The following is a 15,626-nucleotide window of genomic DNA, read 5'->3' as shown; positions in this document are numbered from 1 at the left end:
TTGATCTGCAACCCTACAATGGGTCCCAATCAAAGATGAAACCAGAGGTCAAAGACAGCCATCCACAATAATAGTCTCATTAGATTTACCTGTGCTAGTTCAGTAACAAACAAAAAGTGGTATGTTCTTTGTAACACTGAAAAAAAAGAATAGGGGCACCTGGGTGGCATAGCGGTTAAGCGTCTGCCTTCGGCTCAGGGCATGATCCCTGCGTTATGGGATTGAGCCCCACATCAGGCTCCTCTGCTGAGAGGCTGCTTCTTCCTCTCCCACTTCCCCTGCTTGTGTTCCCTCTCTCGCTGGCTGTCTCTATCTCTGTCGAATAAATAAAATCTTTAAAAAAAAAAAAAGATTAAAAAAAAAAAAGAATAAATATAATGCCCAATAATAAGGAATTACTTACTTATGGACTGTTGTCAAGCTATTTAAAATTACTGCTATGCACATACCATTATCAAAGAAACAAAGGAATGAAAAAAGTAAAGTTAAAAGCAGAAGACAAAATTATTGGTATTCATGATTACAACTGTGGGAATGAAAAAAGGGGAAACTGGCAGGACATTCACCCAAAATAAGCTAACAGTTGTGTCAAAGTGCCGAGATCAATGTTTTCTCCATTTTCTAATTTTCTGTGTGATTATTTTAAGAGATTAAAAGTATAGGAGCACCTGTGTGGTTCAGTCAATTGAGTGTCCAACTCTTGGTTTCGGCTCAGGTCATGATCTCAGGGTTGTGATCTCAGGGAGTCCCATGTCAGGCTCCACACTCAGCATGGAATCTGCTTGAGAGACCGTCTCTCTCCCTCCATCCCTCCCCCTACTCATGCACACACACTCTAAAATAAATAAATAAATAAATAAATAAATAAATAAATAAATAAATAAGTAAATCTTTTTTTTTAAAGGAAAGATAAAATTATAAATAGTAGTAGTAACATCTAACATTTAGATAGCACTTCAATTTACATGTACGTTCGTATGTAATTTCTCTTCATTCTCTGAACAACGGAGGTATCCCAACATCATAGACAAGAAAAATCAAGTGGCTTACCCTTTTATAAAGGCAAGTCAAAGTTTAGAATAAAATGGAGTCTTTCAGCTGAAGAACTGATTAAGCGCTCAGTTATAAAATGTACAATTATTCCCTGCAACTGTTACTTATAGTACCCCATAATTACACTAGCACCTACTTTAAAAAAACAAAAGGGGAGGGGCGCCTGGGTGACTCAGTTGGTTAAGCATTTCCCTTCAGCTCAGGTCATGATGCCGGGATCCTGGGATTGAGCCCCAAGTTGGGCTACCTGCTCAGCGGGGAGCCTGCTTCTCCCTCTCCCCCTGCTCCCCCCCATGCTTGCTCTCCCTCTCTCTCTTAAATAAGTAAATAAAATCTTAAAAATAAAAAAACAAAAGGGGAGGGGGAGCTCTTTATTAAAATAACAAAGTACTTGTAACATCCTTTCAACACAGTGGACCACAGCATGTAAACCTACTGAATTCCCAGAACAGTCAAGAGTTAAGATGAACCTGGGGCGCCTGGGTGGTGCAGTCGTTAAGCGTCTGCCTTCGGCTCAGGGCGTGATCCCGGTGCTCTGGGATCGAGCCCCACATCAGGCTCCTCTGCTATGAGCCTGCTTCTTCCTCTCCCACTCCCCCTGCTTGTGTTCCCTCTCTCGCTGGCTGTCTCTCTCTGTCAAATAAATAAAATCTTTAAAAAAAAAAAAGTTAAGATGATCCTATTTGATATTTGTTATATCAAATACATGTTCATTTAATTCTATGACCACCCTATGAGGTGTGAGGTAGCTACTATTATCCAATTTTACCAAAAAGAAAACAAAAATCACATTCAAAAGACACAGATTATTCAATCTACTGGTCCATCACCAAATATGTACAGTATATACAAACCCAAGGAGTATCTACCATCTGGTAGGGGGTGGGGATTAGAAAGGAAAAAGCAAAAAGAGGAAAAATGGTAAAATCTGTATTAAGTTAGAACTTGGCCAGATATAAATCTCTGGTTCCTCGAAAAATCATAAAATAACTGCCATAAAGGGCATCAGCTACAGAAATAATAATGAATGACAAGACTGGAATTCAGGCCATGAGGAGTTTGACCAAGTCTGCTGATTTATTTAGAAGCTCCCGTGAGTGAGTTTCTAAAAAAGAAAATGCTATGAGTAAGCTCAAGTCACAGGCACAAAACATGAAAGCAACAATGACGAGTACGTGTAAATCTTCATCAACGCTAGAAAGGCTGTCTACCTTGAAGCCACTGCACAGGGTGGTGGAAAGAGTACTAGACCAGAATCAGGAGATTCAGGTCCTGAGCTTCTAATCCGTAAAACTAAGATACTGGATAACTTTACCTCCCAAGAGCCTCCCAGCTGCAGAATTCTTGAAGGTATAAAACAACACTGCAGGTGCTGCTGAGTGTCACTTAGGTGAGGCACGAACTGTGACAGGGAAACGAGGCATCCTGAGTGCCATCACTGAGATCAGTCCAACAAATTTAACTGATTTCACTCCATGTTACAAATTCCGCTTAGCTCCTACAGTTTTTCAGTAATAAGAAAAAAATTCTAGAGGGATAAGAAGGAAATGGTAGGGTTAAAATATTTGCTTTTAGTCCCTTATTCGGAGCCTCAAAACACAGGCATACCTCATTTTATCGTGCCTTCTTTTACTGCATTTCACAAATCTTTTTTTTAAACAAATTGAAATTTGTGGCAATCCTGCATCAAGCAACTCTACTGATATCATTTTTCCAAAAGCCATTGCTCATTTCGTGTCTGTGTCACATTTTGGTAATTCTCACAGTACTTCAAACTTTTTCATTATTAAGAGTATTTGTTACGATGATCTGTGATGGTACTATTGTAATTATCTGGGGGTGTCATGAATCACACCCATGTAAGATGGTGAACTTGACCCATGAATGTTGTGTGTGTTCTGATGGCTCTACCAACCAGCTGTTCTCCCCCACCTCTCTCCCTCTCCTCCCTATTCCGAGACACTACGATATTGAAATTAGGCCAATTTACAACCCTACAACGGCCTCTAAGTGTTCAAGCGAAAGGAGGGTCCATTTCTTTCACTTTAAATCAAAAGTTAGAGATGATTAAGCTCAGTGAGGAAGGCATGTCAAAAGCCAAGACAGGCCAAAACCTAGGCCTCTTGTGACAGCTAGCCACACTGTGAATGCAAAGAAAAAATTCTTGAAGGAAATTAGAAGTGCTACCCTAGTGAATACATTAATGACAAGAAAGCAAAACAGCTTTACTGCTGATACAGAGAAAGTTTTAGTGTGTGGACAGATGATCACACCAGCTGCAACATTCTCTTAAGCCAAAGGCTAATCCAGAGCTGGGCTCTACTTCTCCTCAATTCTGTGAAGGTCAAGAAAGGTGAGGAAGCTGCAGAAGAAAAGCGTGAAGACAGCAGAGGTTCATTCATGGGGCTGTAGGGAAAGAAGCCATCTTCGTAACAGAGAAACGCAAGGTGGAGCGGCAAGTGCTGACGCAGAAGCTGCAAGTCGTCCTGAAGACCTAGCTCAGGTCATTCATGAAGGTGCCCACATTAAACTACAGATTCTCCATGTAGATGAAACAATCTCATACTGAAACAAGATGTCATCTAGGGCTTTCACAGCTAGAGAGCTTCGAAGGACAGGATGATTCTCTTGTTAGGGGCCAATGCAGCTGGTGATTTAAGTTGAAGCCAATGCTCACTGAACATTCAGAAAATCCTAGGGCCCTTAAGAATTATGCTAAATTTACTCTGCTTGAGCTCTATAAATGGAACAAAGCCTGAGTGACAACACAACGTTTACAACATAGTTTACTGAGTATTTTAAGCCCACTATTGATACCTAGTGCTCAGAAAAAAAGATTCTTTTCAAAATATTGCTGCTCAATGACAATGCACCTCATCACCCAAGAGCCCTGATGGAGACGCACAGGGAGATAAATGTTGTTTTCATGCCTGCTAACAAAACATCCACTACGCAGCTCATGGATCAAGCAGTAATTCTGACTTTCAAATCTTGTATTTAAGAAATACCTTTCATAAGGCTCTAGCTGCCAAGGACAGTGATTCCTCTCGTGGATCTGGACAAAGTACACTGAACATCTTCTGGAAAGGATTCACCACTCTAGATGCCATTAAGAACACTTGGGATTCATGGGAAGAGGTCAAAATAACAACATTAACAAAAGTTTGGAATGAAGCTGATTTTCCCACATGAATGACTTTTGGGGATTTAAGACTTCAGTGGAGGAAGTTAACCACAGATGTGATGGAAATAGCAAGAGAACCAGAATTAGAAGCAGAATTGGAAGACGTGACTCAACTGCGGCATCTCATGATAAACTTGAATGGATGAGGAGCTGCTTCTTGTGGAGGAGCAAAGAAAGTGGTTTCTTAAGCTAAAATCTATTCCTGGTGAAGATGCTATGAAGACTGTTGAAATAACAACAAAGGATTTAGAATATTACATAAACTTAGTATAGAAGTGGCAGCAGCGTTTGAGAGAATGGACTCCAATTCTGAAAGAAGTTCTGCTGTGAGTGGAATGTTATCAAACAGCATCACATGCTACAGAGAAATGGTGTGAGTCAACTGACGCAGCAATCTTCACTGTTGTCTTATTTAAAGAATTGGCCACAGCCACTCCAACCTTTAGCCACCAGCAGTGAGCGGCCATCAACACTGAGGCAAGATTCCCCCACCAGCAGAGAGCTTACAACTCACTGAAAGCTGAGAGTTAGCATTTCTTAGCAATGAAGTATTTTTAAATTAAAGTATATACATTTTTTAGATATAATGCTACTGCACATTTACCAGACTATATAGTATAGCTGTCTGTGCACATAACATACGCACCGGGAAACCAAACAATTCATCTGATTTGCTTCATACCGCAATATTCACTTCATTGCTGTGGTCTAGAACCAAAACCACAGTATCTCCAAGGTATGGCTGCATGCAATTTTCACAGCATTCTAAAATTTGAGAGTTGCAGAGTGGTATAAACATCATGTCAACTATAAAAATATGTAGGAGGACATGAACTGGTACTATGTACAAATGAAAATCAACATGGAACAAATGTGAAATTATAAACAATATACTCTCAAAAAACATTGCTTTATTCTCTTTTCAATAAAAATGAGTTAATTTCTTCTCTTCTTTTTATTATCTCTCTCAATCTGCCTGAGTCCTAACCGAGCAGCCAAGACTGCTGAACCCTATTTTAAAATACATCATAGGGGTGCCTGGGTGGCTCAGTCGTTAAGCGTCTGCCTTAGGCTCAGGGTGTGATCCCAGAGTCCTGGGATCGAGCCCCACATCAGGCTCCTCCGCTGGGAGCCTGCTTCTTCCTCTCACTCCCCCTGCTTGTGTTCCCTCTCTCTCTGGCTGCCTCTCTGTCAAATAAATAAATAAAATCTTTAATACAGGACGCCTGGGTGGCACAGCGGTTAAGCGTCTGCCTTCGGCCCAGGGCGTGATCCCGGGGTCCTGGGATCGAGTCCCACATCAGGCTCCTCCGCTATGAGCCTGCTTCTTCTTCTCCCACTCCCCCTGCTTGTGTTCCCTCTCTCACTGGCTGTCTCTATCTCTGTCAAATAAATAAATACAATCTTTAAAAAAAAAAATCTTTAATACATACATACATAAATAAAATAAATCATAAATGGACGTTTTCCATCTATGATACCAAGCTCAAAATGGTCAACTCTCCAGAGAGATGATGGGCTCTAGGAATTTATCCTTCCTAGCAAACATGTGCCTTTCATTCAATTTGGGGGCTGCCACCGAGCCAGGTATAGGCAGACGTGGAACATACTGATCAATTTCTCTCCCTTAGAATGGTGTTCCTGGGGCGCCTGGGTGGTTCAGTCAAGCGTCTGCCTTCAGCTCAGGTCATGATCCCAGAGTCCTGGGACTGAGTCCCACAATGGGCTCCTTGCTCAGCAGGGAGACTGCTTCTCCCTCTGCCTGCCGCTTCCCCTGCTTGTGGGCTCTCTCTCTGACAAATAAATAAATAAAATCTTAGAAAAATAAAAACAATGGTGTTCCTTCAAAACATATTTTGGTAGTTCTAGGGCACCTGGGTGGCTTAGTTGGTTAAGCATCTGACTGACTCTTGACTTTGGCTCAGGTCATGACCTCAGGGTTGTGAGATCGAGCCCTGCATCAGGGCTCCATGCTGGGTGTGGAGCCTGCTTAAGATTCTCTCTCCCCCTTTCCCCCACAACCCCTCCCTAAAAAAATAAACATAAAACATACTTTTGTAGTTCAAATGGGACTTCAGAAACAACAGAAATATAATGATTAAAAGCCTCCTAAAAACAACCTTCCCCATTTTCCTGGTCAGCTCCAGTCCCCTCAAAAGCCGACAGTAGATTCTAAAGCAGCCACATGGCTCTGGTTATCTCTTTTCACAGTCTCAGTACTTTGTTACCTCCTTTAAGCTTATTCTACTTATTCAAATTCCTCTCAATGCTCAGTGTAACTTAAGTCACTTTCTTCTTCATACCCTAATAGGTCTTTGAAGAAATCAATTTAAAGCAGAAATTTATTAACCTTTAGCTTCAACGATGTATAAATCTTCTGAGAGGCAGACCGCCCAATAATCCAGTTGCTTTCCACAAATGTATAAACTCATATTTAACAAATTAGGATATCCATTGTTTTGGAATTGGCCTTTAAGTAAAATAAGCAGCTTTAAACAAATATAAATCCAAAAGAAAAAGAAAAAAGTCTTCTTTATCTGGCAATTTCACGGGTATATACACAAAAGAACTGAAAGCAGGGTCTTACGAGATATTTGCACTCCTGTGTTCACAGCAACATTATTCACAATAGCCAAAATGTGAAAGCAACATTTATCAACAGATAAATGAATAAATAAAATATGGTATATACATACAATGGAATATTAGTATTATTCAGCTTAAAAAGGAAGGAAATTGTGATACATGCTATAACATGGATGAACACTGAGGACACTATGCTAAGTGAAGTCAGTCAGTCACAAAAGGTCAAACACTATAAAAAGTCCCTAGAATAATCAAGTTCACAGAGACAGAAAGAATGGTGTTTGCCAGACATTGGGGTGAAAGGGAGGAATGAGGGATTGCTGTTTAATGTGTAGACAGTTAAAATTTCATAAGAGTTCTGGAGATTAGCTACATAACAACATAAATGTACTTAACACTACTAAACTGCACACTTTAAAATGTATAGTTTTATGTTAAAACTATCAATTTCATGTTATGTGTATTTTATCACAATTTTTAAAAAATCTTCTCTATGTCCTAAAACTAAATCCTAGGGTTAAAAACCCTTTTACTTTTTTTTTTTTTTTAAAGATTTTATTTATTTATTCGACAGAGATAGAGACAGCCAGCGAGAGAGGGAACACAAGCAGGGGGAGTGGGAGAGGAAGAAGCAGGCTCATAGCAGAAGAGCCTGATGTGGGGCTCGATCCCACAACGCCGGGATCACGCCCTGAGTCGAAGGCAGACGCTTAACCGCTGTGCCACCCAGGCGCCCCAAAAACCCTTTTACTTTTGAACTACCACATTATCCATCATTTCAACAACACTTGGCAGGGTGAGAAGTCAAGCGAGACAAATAGCATTTTTCGAGTACCTTATGCTGCTTAATGACAGGTGTATTGTCCAAAATAATTAGCTTTTAAAAAGGAATAGCCTTAACTCTCCTCTGGAACTGGTTAGTGATCTCAGTTTCCCTTCATTAAGTTCTTGACAGCTCAATGTCCTCACATCTGTCATTGTTTCGGAGACTGATTCCCAGAACATAAATTGCATCAAGGACTAGGCAACAAATTTATTCTGGTTCACATGACAGATCTGAACCCATCTGTTTTCTAATCAAAAACCATATTTGAATCAGTTTTGTTCCACCACAGTACCATGCCAATGGGAGCAATACAATCATACGGTACTTTCCTACTTTCTATCCATGTAGTACAAGATACACAAATCAATTAAAAGCATAAGAGCATCCTCAACAACAGGGTCTTTACAGCCAGGTAGAATCTGCAAACTTTTTATCTGTTTATTCTTCAGATGACTATGACTACATTTCCTCTAAGTAACATGGTTTTAGAATTACACAGGGAGAAAACAGTCCCGTGTTATAATAATTAACTTACCTTAATCTTTTTTTAAGTTGTAAACTGTCATGGATGATCCTTTTAACAAACTCTAATTCACCTCCTTCTGCCATGATTTCTGTGATACCTCCTGTATTTACGGAACTAGGTGGAGGTCTCCGAGGATTTCGAGAGTTTACTCCCTGCACGACAACAACAACATCTGGTGAAAAATTCTTACACTGTAAGACAAAGTCTTTGATTGTAATCTAGTTCTAAGTAAGAATGCTTAGATGTAATTTAGTTTCCAAGTATCATGCTAAACCTAGGATTTAAAAATCACACAGCCATTACAACATTACATTTTAAGCAACTGCATTCATACTGATATTCTCCCCCAGGGTCTTTTGTACCTTCCATCTTTGTGATTTAACACATAAAAACTTTACCTTTTTTATGTAGCCTAATCTGTCACTTTTATGTTTTGTCTTGGTATCATGCACAGAAAATACTGCAACCAAAGATTATATAAATATTTGCTTATGTTTTCTTCTAGTACTCTTATGGTTTCACTTTTTAAAATTAAATATTTTAATCCCCTCCTACCTCAAATCATATTAAAAAATTAACCCAAATTGAGCAAAGATCTAAATATAAAAGCTAAAATCCTAAAATTTTTGAAGAAAACTTAGGAGTAAATCTTCATGACCTTGAATTAGGCAATGGTTCCTTAAAGAAATTGTACTCCTTGAAATTAAACTTTTAGGTTGCAAAGGACACCAAGAAAGTGAAAAGATGAGGTGCCTGGGTGGCTCAGTGGGTTAAGCATCTGCTTGTGGCTCAGGTCACGATCCTAGGGTCCTGGGATTGAGCCCCGAGTCAGGCTCCCTACTCATTGAGTAGCCTTCTTCTCCCTCTCCTTCTGCCCCCACCTCCCGTGCTTGTGCTCTCACTCTCATGCACTCTCTCAAATAAATAAAACATTAAAAAAACAAAAAACAAGTGAAAAGACAACCCACAGGAGAAAATGTCTGCAAATCATAAATCTAATAAGGGACTTGCATCTAGAATACATAAAGAATTCTTACAACAACAATAAAAAGAAAAATGATACAATTTTTAAATGGGTAAAGGCTCTGAATAGTCATTTCTCGAAAGAAGATATAAAAATTGCCAATAAGCACATGAAAAGATGTTCAACATAATTAGCCATCAGGGAAATAAACATCAAAACCAAGATGAGATACCACTTCATACCCACTAGGATGGCTATAATCAAGACGACATATAGTAACAAGTGTTGACAAGCATGTGGAGAAACTGGAAACCTCCTACACTGTTGCTGGTGGAATGAAAAATGGTACAGCTACTTTGGAAAACAGTTCCTCAAACAACTAAACTGAGTTACCATTTGACTCAGTAACTCCACTCCTAGGTATACACCAAGGAGAAATGTCTACACAAACATCCGTACATGAATGCTCACATTAGCACTGTAACTAACAGCCAAAAAGTGAAGATAATCAAAATGTCCATCAGTGAATGAATGGGTAAGTAAAATGTGGTATTTCAATACAATAGTATATTATTTGGCAAAAAAAGAAATTAAGTACTGATATATGCTACAATATGGATGAACCTTGAAAATGTACAGTAACAAAAGACCACATATTGTATGATTCCACTTACATGAAATGTCCAAAACAGGCATATCCATAAAGACAGAAAGTAGACTGGTGGTTACCTAGGACTGTAGGAGCTGTGGGAAACAGAGTAACTGCTAATGGGGACTGGGGGGATTGCAGGGGAGTGATGAAAATGTTCTAAAATGGACTGTGATGATAGCTACACAGCTCTGAGAATATACTAAGAATAATTAAATTCTACCCTTTAAGTGGGTGAATTGTATGGCATGTGAATTATATCTCAATAAAACTGATATAAAAAGAAATGTAGTTCTGATGCTAGTAACATTCTTTTTTTTTTTTAAGATTTTATTTATTTGACAGAGAGAGACAGCCAGCGAGAGAGGGAACACAAGCAGGGGGAGTGGGAGAGGAAGAAGCAGGCTCCCAGTGGAGGAGCCTGATGCGGGGCTCGATCCCAGAACGCCGGGATCACGCCCTGAGCCGAAGGCAGACGCTTAACGATGGAGCCACCCAGGCACCCCTGATGCTAGTAATATTCTATCTCTTCATCTGGATGCTGGTTCCACAGGAGTGTTTACTTTGGAAAATCCAGTTTACACTGACAACATGGGTACTTTTATGTACATATCTTCATATATACATAAAATATACTGCTGCTGGATTTCTCAGATATGTAAGCCAATAAACTTCCTTTATTAAGTCAATCTGAATTGAATCCTCAGATGCTTGATACCAGAAGCATCCTGATATAGCTTCCAAAATAAAAGTTGTTCTTTGCTCTTACCTTTGCAAACATCAACAACTTAGATAGTCAATTATCTTTTTTAAAAGATTTTATTTATTTATTTATTTATTTATTTATTTATTTATTTATTTGAGAGAGAGCAAGAGTGAGAAACACAAGCAGAGGGAGCAGCAGAGGCAGAGGGAGAAGCAGGCTCCCCACTGAGCAGGGAGCCCGATGTGTAACTCGATCCCAGGACCCTGAGATCATGACCTGAGCTGAAGGCAGACACTTAACTGACCAAGCCACCCAGGTGCCCCGAAATAGTCATTTATCTTAAAGCAGAAGGTACTTTACCTTGGCTTCCAACTGATTGGCAAAAAAAGGAGGGTTGCACATGCAAAAATCATAGATTATCTCAGATTCTTCTTTAAGAGCATCCATCAGGAGTGTCTTCTGTGGCACTTTTACCACTAGGAGAAAAAACAGGAACTGTTAACTACTATTAACGCTGTGGTAGTTTTCAAGTATGACCAGAGATTCTATGACACTAGTTCCTTCAATAAGTAGAGTTTACTTCCCTCTCCTTGAGAACAGGCTGTACTCAGTGACTCACTTCTATTAAACAGAAAGAATATGAAGTGAAAGGATGTCACTTCTGAGACTAGGTCATGAAAGAAAAGTGGCTTCCTCCTTGCCCTATTTCTTGAATTACCTACACAAAGAGAAGCCAGCTGACATACTGTAAGGTTGCTCAAGTGACCTAGAGGAAAGATCCACATGAATTAATCAAGGTTTCTACTAATGGCCATGTTATGTGAACCGTCTTGGAAGCAAATCTCTATCCCCAGTCAATCCTTCAGAAGACTGCCAAACTCATCAGACTAAACCAGAACCACCCAAGTAGGCCATGCCCAAATTTCTGGCCCACAAAAACTATGAGATACTTGTTTAAAGCTGCTAGATTTTGGAGTAATTTGTAACACAGAAATGGACAACTGAAAAACACATTAACAATGTTAGTATCTCCCCTTATAATGATATGCTTAACACTAGTAAGAGAAGCCTAGTTCTTCCACAAAGAGACACAAATTTTCTTTAATGAGAAGAAGAAGAAATGAACAGCTCTTCAAATATACAGTAAGCACAAAATTAAATGGTCACTAAGGGGACTTGACTCTCTGTGGCATAGTTCCATGTACTGAAATAAAAAAGATGGTATACTTTAATCAACAGCAGCGTTTCCCCTTTAAAATCTTGGTGATGGGGCAACTGGGTGGCTCAGTCAGTTAAGCGTCCGACTCTTGGTTTCAGCTCAGGTCATGATTCCAGGGTAGGCAGCTTGAGCCCCACGCTGGGCTCCCCACTGGGTGGGGAATCTGCTTCTCTCCCTCTGTCCCTCCCTCTGCTTGTGTTTTCTCTCTCTCACTAAAATGATAAAAAATTAAATCTTGGTGACAACTAGGTTATTTCATGTACAGCTGATTCCCAGTATCCATGGTAGTTATGTTCTATAAAGTCACCATGAACACTGAACTGGAACCAATGACTTCTAAAAGCAATATAACTGTGAGCCTCTGGTCAAACATTCTCAACAACTGATCAATATGTGATTTTGTTTTATGTGTGTTTCTGTTTAAAGATACCTTATTTATAATTATTTTTTTAAAAGACACCTTATTTAACATACACTGCTGATCTATTAGTACCGAGATGACGGCCCACAGCACCAGAACTCATGTCTGAATGAAGCTTATCTGACACATCTATTTTCTCTGTAAGGTTTGTCACATTCTTCTTATATTGAAGGAACACCTACTAGATACCACTTAAGCACTATGTTTAGGGGCCATTTTAAACAGCAAAATCACTAAGAAAAAGTACAAAAATGCAAAAAAAAAATGACTTAAATAGACTATGAAAAGGACACTTGTTTATAGTAGAGAGCTAGAAAAAAAGGCAGAGCATCACCTTGTTCGAGTTTAGCTGGGAATGTGCGTGCTGGAGGACTCAAATTTTTTGCCACTCTGCACATGTCTGTAAATGACCATAAAAGTACCTCAAGAATTGATTTTGGGGTTAAACCCCAAGCAGGAAAATTCACAAATACAGAATCCACAAATTATGAAAATTGACTGTTATTTACTGTATTTCCTTCTGAGTTAACTCTGATAACAAAGCTGCAAACCCCATTACAATGTACCATATTTTTTTCCTTCTGTTCTACTTGTTTATTTTTTTCCTTCCAAGATTTTATTTAAATTCAAGTTAGTTAACATATAGTGTAGTACAAGTTTCAGTAGAATCTAGTGATTCATCACTTACATATAACACCCAGTGCTCATAATATCCAGTGCCCTCCTTAATCCCCATCACCCATTTAGCCCATCCCCAACCCACCTCCCCTCCAGCAACCCTCAGTTTATTCTCTATCGTTAAGGGCCTCTTAACGGTTTGCCTCGCTCTCTGTTTTATCTTACTTTATTTATTTTTTTAAAAGATTTTATTTATTTATTTGACAGAGACAGAGACAGCCAGCGAGAGAGGGAACACAAGCAGGGGGAATGGGAGAGGAAGAAGCAGGCTCCCAGCAGAAGAGCCCGATGTGGGGCTCGATCCGACAACGCCGGGATCACGCCCTGAGCCGAAGGCAGACGCTTAACCGCTGTGCCACCCAGGCGCCCCTTATCTTACTTTATTTTTCCTTCCACGATGTACCGTATTTTTTAAAATTACCAAAGTCTGTATACTAAAGTAAAAAATGAGATGTGTTAAATTATAAAGACAGGTTAATAAACAGTCCTTGAAAGGGATATTTATTCTGTAGAGCTAACCTTTTATAAGATCAGATAAATTATTCTGTTCCACATTTTTCTTTGCATAGTTGAAGCACATGTCATCTACTTCTGTTGCAAGGAAATACCAGCCATTTAAGGTTGTTCCAAGTAAAGGATAGATGCAGGATGCCCCAGTACCTAGTAAAATGAAAATTCAAAACATGATGTGTACACCAGAGGGAGAGGTGAGAATAACAAGCCAAAACACCATTCTTCCCTTCTTAGAATTCTTATAACCTTAACAGTTTAAATCCTAAGCTGGTATTTGATTACATACATACTGTTGCTGCTGGGTTCTCTAGTCATTTCATGTATGTCAGTCTTACCTCATAACTGGACTCAGATTTCTTAGAGGACAAAACTTTGCTGTCCTCTTCTTGTGCATGCTGTATGTAAAATGAAGTGTGCATAACTGGCTGGTGATCAAGGACTACAGGACCGATTAACTAAAAATTATCAAAACAAGTTAATTTACTTTATAAAATTTTAAATCTCACACAAAACTTGATTTTCTTAAATGAAATCAAAGCTTAAAATAGATCAATGTATATCCCGTTCCCCAAAAGCAGGAAAAATTCATAGGGTATAAAATTTTTATGATTATTTAAATGACCAAGTCCCCACATAACTGTAGGCTGTTACTTGAAGGAAATCAGAAGTTAAAACAAAACAAAAACCCCTAAAAACGACAACAACAAAAAACAACTCAAGAGAGAATTCATTTCTTAGATGTGATGACATGGGAAGACACCTGACCCAGATTCAAAACATCAGTCACTGGCTTGCCCCACCGAAGCTTCAAGGGAGACTTTCGAAGGCAAATGTTCAGGCAAAAATCACTCTTTGACAACTACGGTTTGTTCCTAAACTTGTATGTAGATCCCCCAACCATGGACTGGACTATATACTAACCACAAATACTGCTTTTATGACCGCTGAATCATCTTGGCCAATAAGATCCAAAGCACACATTCAAGAGAAGAAAAGCCAATGATTCTCCTGAAGGCCTACTGTAGTCAGCACCTACCAGCCACTCCAGGCCTGCCTCCCCTGACCACATCTTGGTGCCAGTTTAGTCTTCTAAGGATTTGACAAGAAGAGGTGAGGGCTAGAGATAGTCCTCACCCAGAGGAAACCCAGGGCCATCGTATTGCTTCTTCATTAAGTATTCTGAACAGACTGATAAAAGACAGGACAATAGGGTGCTTGGATGGCTCAGTCGGTTAAGCGTCTGCCTTCGGCGCAGGTCATGATCCCAGGGTCCTCGGATCGAGTCCCGCATCAGGCTCCTTGCTCAGCAGGAAGCCTGCTTCTCCCTCTGCCTGTTGCTCCCCCTGCTTGTGCTCACTCACTCTCTGAGAAATAAATAAAATCTTAAAAAAAAAAAAAAAAGGCCGATAACTAACAGGGCTTTGATAGTCACACTGATTGCTATACTTTCTATCATGTTTACTTACAGCATCCTGGCCCTGAGGCTACTGGGCAAACATCTCCTTGGGGATGTATGAGGTAGTGAAGGAATGGGTGGTAAAGGAAACTGAAGCTCCTATCACAGGCCACAATTATTTAGTCCCTGCCAGCCATTCTGGTAAGCCAGAGCCATTCAGAGTAAGGAAGAAGCTATGTAGGAAAAAATATCTGGACCAGATACCAGGCCTTGATTCTCACACAACTGCCTTTCTCTTCACACTTCAATTCATTTAAAAGCAAAGAGCAAAAAAGAAAAAGTACTTTCCTTCAACTGCCCAAAGATCAGGTACCTCCAGAGTAATAAATACAGGTAATGGACCTGTCTTCTGCCAAAAAAATCAAATTTCTCAATTCTTAAGACCAAAAAGACTTGAATTCTAACATCCTAGTCCCCTCAGAAGCTGAATGACATTTTAAAATGGACAATAATCCTTGTAATGATAAATAAAATGGAAAGTGTATGATCATAGAATTAGAGCAAACTGATGGAGTCTGGGGGAAGAATTTATATAAAACCCTAATTAGAATGAACGTGATTTCAGCAAGAGTGCCCCTTGTGAAGAGCTAAAATCCATTAACCTCCTATAATCCCCAAGTGTTATTTTAGACAGTCTGGGGCATAATTAAAATAAATTAGTACCAAGTAGGCCCTTACACTTTTTAAGCTTTCTATAACCCATCAGTCACTCTTCTGCCAGGAACATAAAAGGGCAGAGCTTTTGCCAAACCCCTCATTTTTACATACTGCTTAGCTCATATGGGGCATTCAGAATTTGAATGTTGAAAGAATGCTGTATTTATCCATGAACATTCAACAAATTA

The 15,626-nt window shown here is 39.5% G+C and overlaps 1 protein-coding gene across 2 annotated transcripts in view; it reads right to left on the bottom strand.

The window, feature by feature from the left end:
* The window catches only part of METTL16 (methyltransferase like 16), a 75,855-nt gene that overhangs the window by 27,588 nt on the left and 32,641 nt on the right, over positions 1-15,626 (bottom strand). Inside the window, exons 4-6 of one of the 2 annotated variants that reach the window (XM_002918022.4) lie at positions 13,332-13,472; positions 10,855-10,970; positions 8,185-8,327 (exon numbers count right to left, since the gene is read on the bottom strand). In XM_002918022.4, the coding sequence (XP_002918068.1) occupies positions 8,185-8,327; positions 10,855-10,970; positions 13,332-13,472 (400 nt within the window). The remainder of the gene's footprint in view (positions 1-8,184; positions 8,328-10,854; positions 10,971-13,331; positions 13,473-15,626) is intronic. The other variant, XM_019798349.2, reaches the window with a different exon arrangement.

The sequence above is a fragment of the Ailuropoda melanoleuca genome, chromosome 13 (genome assembly GCF_002007445.2).
Source record: "Ailuropoda melanoleuca isolate Jingjing chromosome 13, ASM200744v2, whole genome shotgun sequence".
Lineage (NCBI taxonomy): Eukaryota > Metazoa > Chordata > Mammalia > Carnivora > Ursidae > Ailuropoda > Ailuropoda melanoleuca.
This window is presented reverse-complemented; position numbering and strand designations above follow the sequence as displayed.